Source organism: Panthera tigris, chromosome B1, assembly GCF_018350195.1.
Source record: "Panthera tigris isolate Pti1 chromosome B1, P.tigris_Pti1_mat1.1, whole genome shotgun sequence".
NCBI lineage: Eukaryota > Metazoa > Chordata > Mammalia > Carnivora > Felidae > Panthera > Panthera tigris.
This window is the reverse complement of record NC_056663.1, coordinates 142,817,662-142,837,020: the sequence shown is the minus strand read 5'-3', so window position 1 is coordinate 142,837,020 and position 19,359 is coordinate 142,817,662. Positions and strand designations below refer to the sequence as shown.

At 37.7% G+C, this 19,359-nt stretch overlaps 1 protein-coding gene across 2 annotated transcripts in view; it reads right to left on the bottom strand.

Moving 5' to 3' along the window:
• NUP54 (nucleoporin 54) overlaps positions 1–18,089 on the bottom strand; it is a 54,090-nt gene extending 36,001 nt beyond the window's left edge. The window contains exons 1-8 of one of the 2 annotated variants that reach the window (XM_042984362.1): positions 17,880–18,089; positions 14,191–14,274; positions 13,952–14,098; positions 5,251–5,477; positions 3,305–3,492; positions 2,360–2,556; positions 683–737; positions 151–244 (exon numbers count right to left, since the gene is read on the bottom strand). In XM_042984362.1, the coding sequence (XP_042840296.1) occupies positions 151–244; positions 683–737; positions 2,360–2,556; positions 3,305–3,492; positions 5,251–5,477; positions 13,952–14,098; positions 14,191–14,274; positions 17,880–17,946 (1,059 nt within the window). In that variant the 5' untranslated portion in view covers positions 17,947–18,089. The remainder of the gene's footprint in view (positions 1–150; positions 245–682; positions 738–2,359; positions 2,557–3,304; positions 3,493–5,250; positions 5,478–13,951; positions 14,099–14,190; positions 14,275–17,879) is intronic. The other variant, XM_007074802.3, reaches the window with a different exon arrangement.
• Between the last annotated feature and the right edge of the window lie 1,270 nt (positions 18,090–19,359).

The following is a 19,359-nucleotide window of genomic DNA, read 5'->3' as shown; positions in this document are numbered from 1 at the left end:
ATTAAGTACTTGCACAAAACTGTAATTGTTAACTTACAGTGTACACTATCTTGTTTCCCTGTAAAACAAAACGGTAATGTGCATGGTCAAAAGAAGTGTCTATATCTCTTTTACTACTCCTAGAAGCAGAGAATGAAGCTAAATGCTTACATCTAATCTGGTCTGATGTTGTTTAGTCATCTGATCTTGAACCTTCAGTCTTCGAAGAAGTTCTTTGAAACCCACCATGGGTACCGGAATTAACCTGAAGAAATCCAACTGGTTAATTTTCATACCTTAAGCCTTTTACTGTTATTACAAAGTATAAGAAATTAGGGTTTTCATAATAACATCCACATAATTTAACAATACATTTCTAGGGTTCAAAGGCAGATCAAGGACTATGAAATCAATCATGTTAAATCACAATGATTTTATTCAACCTCCTTATTTTATTTTACAAATGAGGAAATAAAGTTCGGTCAGAAGTTGTATTTTTAAAAGCAAGTATAATTAGGGGACTGGTACTCAGATTTCAATGTTTACACTACACTACACTGCCTTACCAGTGAACATTCTTTAAAAAGCAATGAAACTGAAATTCAACTCAAAGGTAGGAATTGTAATTAATAGTTGGCATTTGTTGGCTTCCCTAGTAGCAAATATTAGTTTTTATATGAAAACAAGATGAAGATATACTTACTTTTCAGAATCAGGATTATCTACCTTGGCTTGTTCCCAAATAATAGGATCAACACCTACCAAAAAGACAAATTTTTTTTTCTGGAAAAACAAAACAAAACAAAAAACAAAACAAAAACCAAAAACACAAAACCAAAATCAAAAAAATAAAAGCTATTCTCCATTTTCATATTTGTATGGGAAAGGCCTTCCTAAAAGTAAGACAAAAAACTCAAAAGCTGTGATAAAAAATGACTCTCAAATATAACCATTACAAAAATGAAAATTTTTGTAGGATAAAGCTTAAAAAAATATTATAGATTGAAAGAAAATACCTACAACCTATAGGAAAATAGATTACCCTCCAGGATATAGAAAGAGTTCCTATAAATCAGAAAGGAAGACAAAAACATCTAACAGAAAATGGGCAGGGGTGTCCAGGTGGCTCAGTCAGTTGAGCGTACAACTCTTGATTTTAGCTCAGGTCATGATCGTATGGTTGGTGGGATTGAGCCCCACAGTGGGCTCCAGGCTATGAGTGGGAGCCTGTTTGGGATTCTCTTTCTCCCCCTCTCTCTGCCCATTCCCCACTTGCACACATGCTCACTCTCTCAAAATAAACATAAAAAAAAAAAATGGGTAAAGGACATGAATAGGTAATTCATAAAAGATACAAACATGTGGCTAATAAACATACAAAAAGATGTTTTACTTAGTAAAACATACTTTGTTACTTAGTAATCAATTTTACTTAGCTTTAATTTTACTGTATAAGGGAAATACAAATCAAAGTAAGTATTAAGTTTTTCCAATCAGAGTGGCAAAATTAAAAAGACTGACAACCTCCACTGTAGGCAAAAATAAATCAAAATGAGAAAATACTAGAAAAATTAAAAATGAGAAGAAACACCTTTGTGTTATAATGTGTACAACTTTCTTTGAAGAGCAATTTGTATCTAACAATACATAAAATATACTCAATCTTGACTCAAAAATTTCATTACCAGGGATCTATTCTAAAAAAATACAGATCCACACGTTCTAAGACATATTTACAAGGATGTTAATATCATAAGAAAAGGTAGAAATGACTTAGAAGTGAAGTACGGTACATCCGTGGTATTCCATGTAGATTTTAAAAAGAATATTTTCATGTACTAACATGGAAAGTGCTAAGAAATACTGTAACTGAAAGGCAAGTTGCAGTAAATGTACAGTGCAGAATCCCTTTTTTTTTTTTTAGCACTTCCATGTACATACACATGTACAACAAATTAATAGTAGCGGTTTCTGTGGAAAGGAGATAAAAAGGATCTGTCATATAGGTCATATACTCAATTTAGTTATGCTATCTACAATCTTTTATGGTGAGAACACATATTTTACTTGAATACTCAGAACAACAAATAAGCTAGAAAAAAATAAAAATATTAAAAGTGAATTACCTCTGGGTAGCTTATGGACTATTTTTCTTTAGTTCAACATTTCCCAAAATTTCTAACAAACACATTAACCATGATTAAAAAAAAGCTAAGCGACAATGAATTAGTACAACGAAAACATTCAAAACTATGTCCCAAAATAGCAGACATGATAAACACTGATTTTATTAATAACCAACTACCATCGCCCAAAATAGAGGAAGCATATATGTTTCTAAATCTATCATTTCCTCAACTCTTGTGATTCTAAAACATACCAGCAGGAGGATTCTGTAAAAGTTGTTTGATCTGTGCTGGAGAAAGTTCTGTTCTAGTCATAGAAAGGGTTACACCAAGTTGCTGCAACTGTGTTTTTATATTAGTTTGTTCAAAATGGGCATATAGTGTTGTAGCTGGAACTCTTCTTGAAGTACCATTTGGAGAACGCTCAACAACATAAATGACAACTTCCGTCCTGGGGGAAAAATAATTAAGTTATAAAACAGCACACAACTCATAGCTCCAAATATCACTACAGCATGTGATTTTAGAAAGGTGCTACTTGAATTCAAAGATCGTTGTTTTAGAAGAGAATTAAAATAGCATTTTCTTAAATCTTGGAAAATAAAGAACCCTTACTTCACAAGTTCACCTCTAAATCAACCTAAATGATAAAGTTAAAATGAGACAGACATATATTTGTAAAAGGTTTGCTTAGCTGCAAAGTCCTATATCTTCCAGAATTGAGAAGTACTTTGGAGATTCTGTTGAAGCTTATCTGATCTCAGTTATTATATCTCACTGATAATAATTCTTCTAACCCAAAATATCCTCAAGTAAATGTTTTTGCCACTAAGTATGAAAATTATATAGAAGACAAGGGAAGGGAAGTCAGTCATATTTAGCCATGAATGGACATGAATAGTAATCACACTTTCCAGTAACATCTTTGTGGGCTTTGATTTGCATACAGCCATGATTAATGTTTCTTCCTGTTTCTGAATGGAAAATCTAAGGAATTATTAGCATCCTGTGGGTTAAGAACTCCAAGATTAAGAAAAAAGTTTTTAAACAAATGTTGCTGTCAATACTGAATGGTCACTAGCTGAGAAATAACATTCTGCTCTAAGATTTAATCTGTGTTTTATCAACAAAAACACTGTTGATCACTCTTTCTGGACGCAGGCACATAGAAATAAACAGTACATCTAATGTATACTTACTGATCATCTGGCAGTGTTTTAATACCCTCTACATTTACAGTAAGGGTCTGGTTTCCTCCCAAAACTTTATGCAATGATTCTACCAACTGCTGTTGCTGGCTTCGAATATCTGTTTCTTTTTTGTTGAAAACTAAAACCACTAGCCCATCTTCGTCTTTATTATTGGGCATACAACTATAACCTACTGCCTGTAGAATGACAAAATAAACAGTATCAAAAATATGTAGATTTTAAATCAGATGTTTAATATCTTAAATATCTGCCTAAACAAGGAAAACAGCTTAATGTCTGCTAAAGAAGGAAATAATGATTCTTCCCACCACTCTGTGCCCTATAGCATCACACAATTATAAAAAGAAACTATTTTAACCAAAAATAATATAAACTTAAAGTGAAATTTAAATTTCCTCTCCAACAGAGTAACCAAATAGCTTTCTCCTCTGAAAAACTTTGATATTTGTTATCGTTGGGTGTTTCTGAACTCTGATGAAACAATTCTGCATGTAACTGTAAAAGTAACTGCAAAAGTCATGGACCAAGATCTAATTTATTTTACTATATACTTACAGGATCTTAAACTAAGTTTTAGATATATAAAAAAATGACTTACTGAACATAAATACTTCTAAAGTAGAATAACACTGTCAAATTTAAAAATATTATAAGGACTATCTACCTCATTTTATAGTTTCATGTAATACAAAACTTTATGAAGCATGTTAGTTTTTAATATAATATTAAATATGACGAACCATGGCTTTCTAAGCACTCTTTTAGATAGAAGTCTTCTCTTTGGTCACCACTTATGCAACTCTAAAAAAATAATTTAAAAATGGGGCTCAGTTGGTTAAGCATCTGACTTCGGCTCAGGTCATGTTCTCGAGGTTCACAGGTTCGTGCCCCACATTAGGGTCTGTGCTGGCAGCTTGGAGCCTGCTTCGGATTCTGTGTCTCCCTCTCTATCTGCCCCTCCCTTGCTCATGCTCTGTCTCTCTCTCAAAAATAAAAATAAACACTAAAAAAATTTTTTTTTAATTTAAATTCATTCTACACTAGTTTGCGTTTTACCGTATGTATGTTATATATCAGATTTAAAAAAATGTCCACTGTATAGCCCTCACTAAACAAAAGTATTAAAATTTCAACTATAAACACTCAAAAACTTTTTGTTAAAGTGATGAGATAAAGAGATGTTCTTTAATAAGGTAAGCTAGTCACTTTTTGTTGTTTAACCATGTTCAAAGGGTCTGATCCTCAGCCTTGCAGCTCCAAACAAGGGCTTATGTACATATTGATTAGTGACTGACATAGGCAGCAAAAAAGTGGGTTTGTTTGGTTTTTTGCCAAAGTGGCTGAACTATAAACTGGATTGCAATACATTAATTTGTTATGAAAAATACACCATCAAGTTGACCTAAATACTCTCACTAGCTGATGAAACAGAATCTCTGACAGTTAAATTCAAATGAAAAGGTTGTTTGGTAGGCAAGGAATCAGAAAGAAAATAGACTACACTGTTTCAATGGCTTTAGCATCCAGCTGTAATAGTGCCAAGAGAATTATACATGCCAAACAGAACATCTACTTCTGTCTGCTGGTTAGGGTGTACTTTCCTGGACAGTGTTGGATGAATACCACTAAATTCTAATTTTGGGTCTCCCCTTTATAGATGCCAAGCAGACCACTCCCCTTCTGTTAACACTTTTTCCTCAGTTTTAAGTTATAATCACACCTTCCTTCAGTCATATTCTGGTCACCTTCAATCACATATATGTAAGAAATCACTTCATTTTAATAACTTCTATATTTTTAAAGCAAAAGCATAACTGTACTGTGTTCAAGGAGTGCTAAAAACCAAGCAATTGTTTTCTTGGTATTATTTTAATCCAAACACTACATTCTCTTACACACACTCTTCAAGTAAGGATCAAAAGAAGTACTAATACCTTAAATCGGCAAAAGGGATTTTCTTGTGTGAATTCCACTGGTGGAATGTTGTTGTTGAAATATCCTTTTCCTGTTCCCCAAAAGGCCTGCAGCTGATTCCATTTTGCCAAAATAGCATCCCTCTCATCTCCCAACAGTGTTGGAGCAGAAAGAGCACTTGCAGTATTTATCAGTTGGTTGGACTGGGTAGGAGCTTGTGTAGGCTGACTGAAGAGACCACCTAATGCTAAAAGTGTACCCCATAATTAGTATTTCAAGAAAAAAAATCAATTCAGAACCTAGATATGGTAGGCAGAATAATACCCCCCCACAACCTCCCCCACTCCCACAACGTCCACATCCTAATCCTCAGAACCTATGTTACCTTACACAGCAAAAGAAACTTTGCAGATGTGATTAAATTTAGAGACTGAGTTGAGACTATCCCAGATTATCAGAGTGGGCTCAACACAATCATGAAGGTTCTAAAGAGGGAAGTGTGAGGTCAGAGTCAAAGTGAGGTCTGAAGATGGAGGAAGGGACTATAAGCCAAGAAATGGAGAGAAAGACTAGAAGCTGGACAAGGCAAGGGGATGGATACTCTCCTGGAGCCTGAAGAAGTAACACAGGGTTTATGTATATAAGTTGCCTTACCACCACCTTGATTTTAGGCCAATGAAACCCATTTCTCAATCTCTGATCTCTAGAACTGTAGCTAATAAATCTGTGTTGTTTTAAGCCACTAAGTCTGTGATACTTTGTTACGGCAACATTAGGAAACTAATATACTAGGACAATCCTTACAATGTTAACTTGCTTTTCTAATGATTATCTTCTTCATACAAGTAATTCCATTACCAGTATACAAGGTGGATCCATATTAGACCCACACCAAAAAAAAAAGAAAAAAGAAAGAATGCATACGGATATGAAATGGAAAAGTAAAGTTTGTGAAGTTGTGGAATTGTTTTTTAAACCTTTATTGCTATTAAATGTGTATAATAAACACAAATTGGAGGAAACAAGCAGCAAGAATCATTATATCAGTGTTTTATCAGTATCAACTTAATCACTTTTCCTTCTCTCATAACAAAGAAATATATAACAAAAAGAACAAATGAACTAATCATCAAGATTCTAAACTAAAAGCTTTAACAGGTCATGGGGCGCCTGGGTGGCTCAGTTGGTTGGTTAACTGTCCGAGTCTTGATCTCAGCTCAGGTCAAGATCTCATGGGTTTGTGACTTTGAGCTCCATATCAGGCTATGCACTGTCAGTGCAGGGCCTGCTTGGGATTCTCTCTCTCCCGTCTCCTCTGTCACTCCCCTGCTCATGTGCTCTCTCTCAGAATAAATTAAAAAACTTAAAAAAAAAAATTTTTTTTTTTAAAGCTTTAGCAGGTTATATAGCTTTGGGTAAGTCACTTAACCTCTCTGGGCTACAATTTCTCCAACAAAATGGGTGAAGTTGTTAGATCAGATCAATATTTCCAAAGTGGGAGACAAATATCCCCAGAACATGAAATTATAGCTATCAGGCAACAGCTGAGTCACTAAATGGACTAATTCACCTAACAAAAAAATATCTTTTAATTATCTCATAATACATTTTATTTATTTTTTTTAATCAATCAAGAAGAATTTGAGTGTCCGTAATATGCTCACCACTAGGCACTAGATGTGGCAAAGATTGTTGCTTGCCCTATATTTACTTTTCCTTGTTTTTATTTATTAATTTTTTTTCCAATATATGAAATTTATTGTCAAATTGGTTTCCATACAACACCCAGTGCTAATCCCAAAAGGTGCCCTCCTCAATACCCATCACCCACCCTCCCCTCCTCCCACCCCCCATCAACCCTCAGTTTGTTCTCAGTTTTTAAGAGTCTCTTATGCTTTGGCTCTCTCCCACTCTAACCTCTTTTTTTTTTTTTTTTTTTCCTTCCCCTCCCCCATGGGTTTCTGTTAAGTTTCTCAGGATCCACATAAGAGTGAAAACATATGGTATCTGTCTTTCTCTGTTCTCATAATACGTTTTAAAAAGTCTAGGTTGGGTGCCAGTATGCCTTTAATGCCTCACATCTGCTTATCTCACTTTCTATCAAAGAACAAGTCTAGGAGCACCTAGTCTGGGTAGCTCAGTTGGGTGAGCATCCAACTCTTAGTTTAGGCTCAGGTCATAATCTCACAATTTGTGAGTTTGAGCCCTACATCAGGCTCTGTGCTGACAGCAGCGAGCCCAACATGGGACTCGAACTCACGAACTGTGAGATCATGACCTGAGTCGAAGTCAGGCACTTAACCAACTTATCCACCCAGATGCCCCTAAAGAAAATTCTTAATAACACAAATGGTAAGTAGGTAAGAGAAAAATCATGAAAATATTACCAAAATGATCTGAGTTTTAGGGCCACTATATTAGATGATAGTTAAGTTTCTTTCAGGTCTAAAGATTTTAAGTACCATATGGTCACTGGGGCTTCTACAGGGCTAGAGAGGGGCTACTATTACCCCCCTAGATGAATAGTATAAATTCCCAAATGGGCACATATAAACACTGTAAAGAACTGGACTAGAAGCCACAAGACTTGAATCCTGGTATTATAAGCTCAATATTTATTGTATTTATTGTAGCCTTGGCTAAGAAATTCCTAGGTTTTATCTCAACTTTTTTTTTTTTAACGTTTATTTATTATTTTTGAGACAGAGAGAGACAGAGTATGAATGGGGGAGGGTCAGAGAGAGGGAGACACAGAATCTGAAACAGGCTCCAGGCTCTGAGCTGTCAGCACAGAGCCCGACGTGGGGCTCGAACTCACGGACCACGAGATCATGACCTGAGCCGAAGTCGGCCACTTAACCGACTGAGCCACCCAGGCGCCCCAATCTCCTCAACTTTTAAATGAGATAAACTATGATCTGTACTGATTCATTTAGCTGCCTTTTTACATTTCACACTAGATTACAACCACACTAGTCTACTCAGAGTTCACTCACTGGAAGGCACTTAGGAACTCAAATTATAAAATTCAATACATTCTTTTCAACCCCTTAGCATTATTAGACCTCTCATACCTCTCTACCTTCTCAGGGTCCTCATGCTGTAGATTGTTCCTTTAGCTCCCAAAGAAAATCTTCAACTTTCACTGAACACACATCCTCCTAGGAAATGCTCTTCTTCCTTAGATTTCCTCACAATACATAGTCTCTTCTGGTTTTATCTTTGATAACATACATTCATTCACTCATTCAACAAGTATTTACTGAGTATCCCCTAAATGTTAGACACAGAGCTAAATACTAAGAACAGCATGGTGAACAAACTCAGCACACCAAACAAATATTTACAATTGTGGTAAGTTCCTTAGAGAAATACAGAGGCTATGAGAGTACTGAATGAGGGAGCTAATCAAGTCGGGTCGGGTGGGGGAGGAGGGAGACAAGAGAAGACTGCTCCATTAGAATTTCACTAAGGCCTAAAGGAAGCAGTCAGCCAAGCCATGAGGTAGGGGCAAAGATGAACAGCATGTGCAAACCTCTGGCAAAAAGGAGGGGGAAGATGAACCAGTGGAAGCAATAAGGAGTACTAAACAATAAGGTAAGAAATAACAGACCAGGGTATTGTTCAAGGGCTCATATTGACCAAAACTGTGATAATTTGAGCATCAAAAAGAATAATGAATGCAACCAACTCAAGCACAGTCAATTTATGAAAACTCATGCATTCAAAATTACAGTTTTTAAAAGTAAAGATCAAAAACTTAAAATGCAATTCCTTGGACACCACTGGAAATAATCAGGCCAACAACAACTTCTTATAAAAACTGTCAGTTGAAAAGAATTTTTAGGGGCGCCTAGGTGGCTCAGTCAGCTGGACATCTGACTCTTGATTTCAGCTCAGGTCATGGGATAGAGCCCTGTGTTGGACTCTGCACTGAGCGTGTAGCCTGCTTAAGATTCTCCCCCACTCTCCCTCTGCCCTTCCCCTCCGCTCGCACTCTCTCTCTAAAATAAAAAAAATTAAAGAAAAAATTTTTAGCCTACTCTTCCTATACAAATTCTATTTCAGGGTGACCAAACAGTCGCCTGGAGGGAGGAAACCTTTGTTTCACGGAAGAATTTTAGTGTAGAAGGGAGGGCAGAAATGGGAGATCACCATTTTGCAACTCCTAATAAAATAACTGACTGAGGCAATGATCATCAGTGAATGAAACCATTAGGTTAAAGACTGATGAGGAACTTTACAAGACAGATTGGCTGTCACCACCTGAACCCAAAGATCAATCTTAGCATCACCAAAAGAGGGAAAAAAACTTTCAATGTGATATAGTATGAAGCACGTAGCACAACTGGCAAAGTATCTGTGCCAAAAAGTCAAACTTGAATATAAAGTACCTAAAGCTAACTTCATTAACCAGAAAAGTGGGGGATAAAGTTAAATGATACTACAAGGATACAAATCTAGAATGGGGGACATTTCATAGGACAAGTGGCCCAGTTTCTCCAACAATTCATGAAGGGGGGAAAAAGGAGCAAGGGAACACTCTATACTAAAAAGAAACTTGAGACACAACAAGAAAATAAATGTGGAGACCTTGTTTGGATCACTATTTGAGTAAACCAGCTGAAGAAAACTTCAATGAAACATAAATGGAAATGTGATTAAGAACTAGGTATTAGAGGATACCAAGGAATTATTAATAGCAAGTTGGAGAGATGCCCATATTTTTAAAGAGAGAAGCATAGTAAAGTGACAGTGAAGGGACATATTGGGATTTGCTTTAAAATACTTCAGCAATCTGGGGCGCGTCAGTGGCTCAGTTGGTTAATGTTGGACTCTGGATTTCGGTTCAGGTCATGATCTCATAGTTGATGAGATGAGCTCCATGTTAGGCTCTGTGCTGTCAATGCAGAGCCTGCCTCAGATTCTCTTAGCCTTTCCCCCGCTTGCGTGTGTGCTCTCTCTCAAAATAAATAAACATAAAAACAAAATAGAAACTTCGTAGAATTACCAGGCAGTGCTGAGGCCCCAACTTAGGTCAGCGATTAGGAATTTAGTGGTACTGGGGCGCCTGGGTGGCTCAGTCGGTTAAGTGTCCAACTTAAGCAGAGATCATGATCTCATGGTTCCTGAGTTCTAGTCCCACATCAGGCTCTCTGCTGACAGCTCAGAGCCTAGAGCCTGCTTTGGAATTCTGTGTCTCCTCTCTCTGCCCCTCTCCTGCTTGCGCTCTCTTTCTCTCAAAAATAAACAAACATTAAAAAAAAAATTAACGGGGGAGCCTGGGCGGCTCAGTCGATTGAGCGTCCGACTTCAGCTCAGGTCACAAACTTGCGTTCATGGGTTCAAGACCCGCATCGGGCTCTGTGCTGACAGCTTATAGCCTGGAGGCTGCTTTGGATTCTGTGTCTCCCTCTTTCTCTGTCCCTTCCTTGCTCATGGTCTGTTTCTCAAAAAATAAAATAACATGTTAAAAAAAAAAAAGAATTTAGAGATACTATTTAATCCTTTGTATTATGTGATTTTCTCAAGCAGTATCTAGACAGACAGTTGGGCTTACACCAGCTTGGATTTTTTTCCCCCTCAGGCACATAATACAATGACGAAAAAGTTTAGCATACTGCCAATCAGTGACTGAAATGGCAGGCTATGGAATCTAAGCTAATTAGAGAGTATAGACAAGAAGCTGATGGAAGAATAGAAAATGGTCTAAACGAAAATGTCACTGTCTAAAGCTCCTAATGAGGTCTAGGAATAGCTACACTGGAAGTAGTTAAAAAGGCAGGCTAAAAGAATAGGTTGTGGGATGTTCACATTAGTGATTCTGAACATTTTCAGATGTTGCCAAGGTCCAGGGTAAAAAGTATGGTTTAAGTGAAATGGAAGAAGTCTCTGGAATAAAAGTTAGATGGCATGGCTATCTCAGTATATAGCCATGTGATGTTTAAATAACCCAGACAGAAGTTGAAAAGAAAAGCAAAACTGAGAGCCAGTTGCCAAAGTTTTCATTGAATAAGAGGTACTGTCCAGGAAGTCAGCAGGTAACTGAAATTAAACACATCTCAGATGGAACAGACAGCAAGCACCTCATACAAGCGGGGGGTTGAAAAGTAACGCAACAGCTCCATAATCTTTGCAGATTAAGCTCAAAACTCCTTACAGCAGCAGGTCCCAAATTCATCATGCTATGCCATACACTGATGCTTCTGTCAGTTACCCCTCTACATGGAATACCCTTTCCTGACTTTATCCAACTAATTCTTTCAAGACTCAGCTCTTCCTCTGTATTCCATAGTACCTTGTATGGGTCTGTTTTAGTGCTTTCAAACATATGTGTATTTTTGATAACTTGGAGTTTATTATTCTAATTAAATGTTCGTTATTCTACCTCCCTGTAGACTATAAGCAGGGACTGTGGCTTTCAACCTTATATACCCAATGCATGACATACAAACATACAGTCAGTAAGTGGCTGCTACATAACTGAATAAGCCCCTTTCATTATACAAATGAATAGCACCAAATTCAACTTCCCATTTTTCCTAACCAAAGTAAGTTTAACTACAGTAATGGATAGTTGGAGAGATACTATTTTAAAGAAAATTTCAAAAGAAAAAAACTTCACTTTCCCTTTCTTCTCCTAAAGTACTTGGATTTCCAACAAACTTTCTATTTTTGCAGGAAGAGAACAGAAAAGAGGAATAATTAGAATACCAGAAAGAATTCTGAGACTATTATTATCTTTGTCCTTTTAGCTAGACAATTCCTTAAATTTATGTTTAATAACTACTAATCTTGAATAACTTTAGTAGGATGAATTTTAGCCAATCAATCAAGTTACCTAAGAAAAGTGAAGCAAAAGTGATTTAAGAGGTAGAAGACTGGAAAAGTGAAAAGAGCATTACGTAGGAAGTCAAAAAATTCACATTCGTGTTTCTATACTACTTCCTGGGAGGTATATGGAAAAGTCACAATCCCTCTTCACCTATAAAATGGAAATACCATGAGTACCATTTCATAGGATTCTCGTGAGAATTAAATAAATTAGCCCATACAAGAGAACACTGCCATACCAGATAGTAAGGAAGCTATCAAAAACCAATTCTAGGGACGTGTGGGTGGCTCAGTCAGTTAAGCATCCGACTCTTGATTTTGGGTCAGGTCATGATCTCATGGTTCATGGGTTCAAGCCCCGCATTGGGCTCTGTGCTAACAGTGGAGAGCCTGCTTGGGATTCTCACTCTCTCTCCCTCTCTCTGCCCCTCCTCACCATTCTCTCTCAAAATAAATAAATAAATTTTAAAAAATAAATAAATAAAAGACTAATTCTACGTTGTGTCAAAGGACTTGAGAGCCAGTCTGAAGAGGCTTGCATCTTTGGCCACAGATGCAACATTTAAGCATCAATAAGGATAATAACTGCAACAGATTAAAAATACCAAATATAGGTAGCTGAAATATTTAAGTTCCTAACATTATAAAAAAAATTAATTGGTTTCCTTTAGAGAATGATAGGGAACCAACTATTTTGAAAACTAATAATAAATATGGGAAAGGATGAATCAAATAGTGGATAAAGTTTCTTGTTATTAAAGTATTCCAACAAATACATGGAAAAGGAATCATAGGGTTGGAATAAATACCATTTTGCAACCCCTAATGAATTAACGGATCTACGTAACAATCACCAATGGCTGCTGCTTATACAATGAAAAAGAGAGACATTATATACCTCTTGATAAAGTATACAACACTACTGGAGTGCCTGGGTGGCTCAGTCGGTTTAAGCATCCAACTGTTGGTTTTTCTCAGGTCATGATCTCATGGTTGTGGGATTGAGCCCTACATCAAGCTCTGCACTGACAGTGTGGAGCCTGCTTGGGATTCTCTATCTTTCTCTGGCCATCACCTGCTCACTCTCTCTCTCGAAACAAATAAACATTAAAAAAAAGGAATACAACACTATCCATAAAGTAGTCTTGAAACCAAAAAACAACTATCAACATAAATAAGTGCCTATATCCAACCCAATTTACAAAAAACACAGAAAACAACGAAATATGTTAAACTATACCACAGGAATGCAATCCACTAGAGTCCTGACTTGAAAAACTCTACAGGAAAAATGGTCCGATTTAACAAATAGGAAAAAGAAAAAAAAGGGGGGAGGGCTAACAGGGGAACTTACACAGATTTAAGACACATAAAACTAAACAATACTGTTTACACACTTACGTGACAAAACTGTAAAGAAAAGTAAAGAACAGATCACCATGAAAGACAGGACTATAGTTCCTCTGACTGGGAAATGACTGGGAGGGCAATGTAGAGGGCTTCTCAAGTGGTTGGCCAGGGGCCACCTCCTGACTTAGGTACTGGTTCCAAGGGTGTTCACTTTATTATATATACAATTCATTAAGCTGTACTTTTATGCAGATTTACTTTTGTATTACTTTTAGCAACAAAAATTTACATAGACTGTTACTAAACACAGAAGTTTTATAATCCTCATCCTGCTAATCAGTCTTCTCCCCAGTTGCTATTATCATATACTGACATGAGAAGTAGCTTTTGGAATCTTGTGGAACATACTGATAAATTTTCAAAAAAAAAAAAAAAGGTATCATTAAAGTGTTTTGAACAGTGCACTCGATGTCAGCTATATCTTACAGTTTTATATATAAAGTCATATAAAGTAAGATAAAGGCCCCTTATACTTACTAGTTTGCTGTTGCTGCTGCTGTGTATTAAATCCTCCAAATCCCAGTCCAGTTCCCAAACCAGTACCTAAACCAGTACTACTTCCAGTTGTTGTGCCAAAACCAGTACCAAATCCAAACCCTTTGTTCTGAGTACCACCGAAGAGTCCTTTGAAGGAAAAATTAAAATTGCATTAAGTTAACCAAAAAACCAAGCTCTAGCTCATTCATTTCTACAAATGGCGTACGATGTCCTCTTACCAGTAGTGCCTGTGTTAGCTGGAGCAGAAAAGCTGAATGCAGAACCAGCTGTTGTAGATGTTGTCCCAAATCCTCCAAACCCAACTAATTAAAAAAGGATAAATAAAACAGACACAATCTTTTATATACATACATTTCTTTTTCAAATTATTTTATGTCGTTGCCACATATAGAGACAAAATCTATTGATCTAATTTTTCCTTCCTCTACTTTCAACTTCAATTTTTAAAAAACTATACTACTAATCAAGAAGTCAAATGTTGCAAGAAGTGACTAAGTATTTAAAACAGAAATAGCACAATGCAATACATACTCTTCAACATACCCTTAAGTCACAGCTGAGAAAACATGTTAAGCCTACTAGCATGCTTAACAAACTCTAAAATGACTATGTATATACTTTTAGAGCAGGAGTTGCAAATTCAAATGCCTGTAAGATTTAGGCTGATAACATTAATAAGTGAAATAGACCAGGTGTTAACTGACTGGTAGAACTGTTCAATGTGAACGGTTTTTAAAAATGGAAGCAGTTTCTAAATTCAAGCAGATTACTGCCACAGGAAAAAGGTAGTAATGTTGTTTATTCCCATCCCACCCCCCAAAAACCCGAAGATCTAGATTTTCTCTGTGAAATTTACAGAATTTTAGACCCTAATTAACTAATTAATTTTTTGGAACGAATTCAAATATTTTTAAAGTAGCGTGCTAAACAAATCGTATTAGCAGACTGTGGTGCTAACTTTGAAACTTTGGCTTTGGTGAATTAACTTAGGTTCTATTTTAGCTTCCTTTCTACTTAGTCTTCATGAAAATTTACCAACTTTCCCAAGGAAACATACTGACCTCCCTACAACAAGAATGTGTTTCTTGAAGGAAGAGTGAAGGGGGAAAAACTAGGGAAAGAGAGAACTAGCACAGCCCTATGGACCAAGTTGGCAACTAACAGATCTACAAATTTCATTTTTAGATTTAAGTTTAGAGATGAAACTAATCTTAACCATATGTAACTTGACATATGGATGGAATGGAATACTGACGAGCTAAAATTGTTTTATGTTTTTTCCCTTATTGTCAGTCTGATTACCAAGGTGATACCAAAAAGACTTTTAAGAAAAATATTTGAACCATCAGTGATCTCGGAGTTATGCCACAGGTTTTCTGGAATTCTAATTTTTAATCTCATATATTCCTAGTATAAGAGACAGGGATTCATGTTATATAAAAGATATAAGGAAAAAACCCAACCCTTTTGATATCATATAATTTTAATTTGGAAAATTACTCACAAATAGACTGCATGTTGCAGCCATAACCAGGTAGGTTCTACTGTAGTATTGCAAACTATAAACATTTTGATAAAAATCACCTAAAGTACAGAACACTGTTCTCAATCTTTTTCATTATTCTTCACTTCCATAGAAAAACTATGATATATTCTGGATTGGCTACACAATAAAAATATTAGTATCTTATCATGTTTCATAACACCAAAAATGTTTATTCGTAATAGTGGATCTGCAAAGATACAAAATAAACAAGGGTTTCTATCCCTTTGCTGAAGATTCAGTTAATGAACATATATATAAAGTAGTTAAAATACAGTTATATTATCACAACTCAACACTTAACAGTGGTAACTCCAAATGAACATGAAATCAAGCAAATACCAACAAGTTTATTTACTGTTGTTGAATTACAAGCTGGGTGGCTTTGTTCAGAAACACAAATTTCAAAATAATATTGCTGTTTTACCCAGTGCCAATTTTAAGCAAACAGGGAAAAGTAAACATACCAAATGGCAGTGATACATGATTATTTAATAATGGATTATTTTATCTTTGGAATTCAAGGTTTCAAGTATTCTTCAAAAAGGTTTCAAACCAGATGCCAAGATGATTTTCGCACTGTGCTAACAAATACTGCACGAACACCAGACTTCCCAAGTAAATTTTAGAGAATAAATAATAATGTTTACCAAATGCATATAATTGGCACGGGCATAAGTGGCGTAATGTAAGAGAATATGGACAAGAAATTCATATACGAGCAGCAGAGGAACAAGACTATTCTATAGGGTGACTGTATGTAAAGGACACATAGACCTATTTTAAATTTATATACACATATACAGACATTATAGTTTGTGTTTTGCAAATTTCCAAGGAGCTTCAATCCACATAGACACTAAAATCTTCCTAATTATCTCTTTGAATGCAAATATGTCTAGCCTACCTACTTGAACTCAATGCTACTTGACAATAAATTGCTCTAATCATTTCTCAAAAAATCCAGTAAAAAACTGGGGGCTCTTTCCATAACTACAAATCTTATAGAAATGTGTCCTAATCTGGGGTTGACCAAAGAAATACATTATTGTTGTTACACACCATAAAAAACAAGGCAAGTTACTGCTGTTCGTATAAGACTTGTTTGGGAAACACAAGGACAATCAAATGAAATTCCAATGAAAGATGCAGGAAAAATGGAAAAAAGAAAAAATGACTGCAGGAGTCCAAGAATCCCAGAAAAACGAGCCTGACTGCTGAGCTTTTATTTTGGAAGAGATACGTAATAATTTGGAAAACATAATCTACTCAAAATAATAATCCATTCGAAATTCTCATCACTTGGAAGGTATATTGTTTAATTAAATGCAAGCTTAAAAAAGGAACATTATAACTTGCAAGACTTCCTAAAACCGAATCTTTTAAGGCAGTCAAAACTGGATACAAATGTTTTTGATTCCACACTAGAAAGTGAATTTCCTTTCCTCATTAGGCAAGCCAGTGTTCTTTCCCAAACTAGGAACCACAAAATATTCTTGGACTCCGGCTCCCAACATTCGTTACACATACGACCCGCAGTATCTACCTGCACTTGCCAGACTGTTACCAAAATTGAACGGAGTCGCCGAGGTAGTAGAAACACCGAAATTGCCAATATTAAAGTTCACTGCAGGATTAGCAGTTAATCCGAAACCCCCAAAATTAAACCCACTGGCGGTGGAGTTGGCAGTCTCAAGCCCACCAAATCCTGATAGGCGTGTAGGCAAAGAAACAAAATTTTAAAATGGGAAAGAAGAAAAAGAAAAGAAAGCAAGAGGATTAGAAGAGTCAGCAGGTTTCACAGAAGTGAGCAAAGACAAACCTTGACTTAGCTCCAAACGAGTTAAGAAAGCGGAGGAGGTGGGGACAGGAGGAAGGAGCAGGAGCGTGAAGTCCCGCAGCAAGAACCAAAGGGGCCAGGACCGAAGGAGCCGCAGGGCACCGCCCCGGGGTCCCTAGCCCTAACCTCACCAAGCCCAGCAGCGGGAGCTAAGCAGGGATTCCCGCGGGTCCGGGAGGCTGAGGTGGGGAGGGCAGGGCGGGTCTCCGGCAATGGGAAAGAGGAGCCGTCCTCCAGTCTCTCCGAGTCCGACTCGCCGGCGGCGGGAAGCGAACCCTAGGAGGACAGGGCACTGCAGGGATCCACGCACAGCGTGGGAGCCACAGGCTGGGCCTCAAGTTCCGTAGCGGCCTCCTCAGGAGCCGCCTGGGCCCGCTCTGCCGCAGCCCGCCCTTTTCCCGGGCACCTAAAGTCTCCAAGTGGCCAAGAGACCCCAGGTTCGCCGGACTGGAGAGTCTCGGACCGAGGGGGCTGACCAGAGGCCTCCCTTTCTCCCCGGGAGAAGGTCTGGGAGGATCACTTACCCGCGGGGGCCGCGGTGGCTGCAGCGGTGCCAGAGGTGCCCGAGGGAGCCCCAAAGTTGAAGGCCATGTCGCGGGAGCAGGGGACCAAAGCACTGCTCCCGCGACACTAGGTGCTCTCGGCTTTCCGGTCCGGCGGGAAACTGCCCTAGGATAACGGAGTCCCGCCTCTTTTCTGGCCTAGCCAAAGAGACTGGAGCGCAGGCAAGGCGCAGGAGGCGGGGATTGGAGGGGGAACGCCCCCCGGCCCGCCAACTTCCGGGGGCTTAGCGGCCTCACGTGGCGTGGAGCGTCACAACTGAGAGGAAATGCTGGCAAATTAGCGGCTGCTTGGCGCCTGAAAGCCCTTAAAGGCTTGGAAAAGGTGTGCGTTAACAAGCAGTTGGGTTCGTGAGTTCGGGCTCCGCATTGGGCTGTCTGCTGGGTGCGCAGAGACCGCTTCGGGGCCTCTGTACTCCACTCTCTGCCCCTCCCCTTTTCACAGGCGCGCCGGGCACTGTGGCTCAAAAAAAAAAAAAAAAAAAAAAAAAAAGAAAAAAAGATGTGCGTGGGGATGAATGCGACTGTGTAATGAGTACTGGATAGGTAGGCCAAATCCTCATCTCCGTAGTGTAGGGTCAATGGATAATGCTAAAACTCATGAAAATTACTGAAGCAGCTTGTTACCTAGTCATGGGGGTAAATTAAAAACAAAACAAAAAACCTAACAGAGGTGCCTTTGAGAATGATGTCTACTTAGGTTTTTTTTAATAACAAACCTGAGAGAATTATTTGATTCTGAAATCCATGTGCTTGTATACCTGTTAAAAGAAAAACAATAACAAGCCGTTGTGTCTATCAAAATTAGAAATCCTTGGACGTAGCAATGCTACTTCTAAGAATTTATCTTATAAATGATTAGGCAAAGTTATGAAATACAAGGTATAACAAGTGATTGGAAACAAATGGGTTTGCTTAAATAGTTGCATTTATGAAAAGGAATGCTATTCAGACCTGAAATGGGAACAGTAAAGCTCTTTATGTACTGAAAAGATAGATCTGAAAGATAAATTACATGAAGAACAATTAGAACACTGTCTATGCTGTGCTACAATTTAGATGACAAAAAAGGGTTAGAATGTAGAAATGCACATTTTTGTATAAAATATTCCTGGAAAGATATATACAAGAAAGTGAATAACATTAGTTGCCTCTGGGAAGATGAACTGGGTGTCTGGGAGATGGGTGGAGGACTTTTCCCATAAAGCCCTTTTTCACTTGAGAATATAAATGTGTTACCTATTCAAAAAATTAAATCTTTCTATTAGTGGTAATTGCATGTGTCCCAGTGAGAGTGCTGATACAGGGAGGAGGACAGCGGGAAGGGAGATGGCAGCAGATGGACTTGACTGATGGGATGTGGAGGGAAGGGTAGGAGGAGTCTAGCAAGAGTCCCTGGTTTCTGGCTTGTACAGCTGGGTAGATTGTGATGGGAATTTGGAAC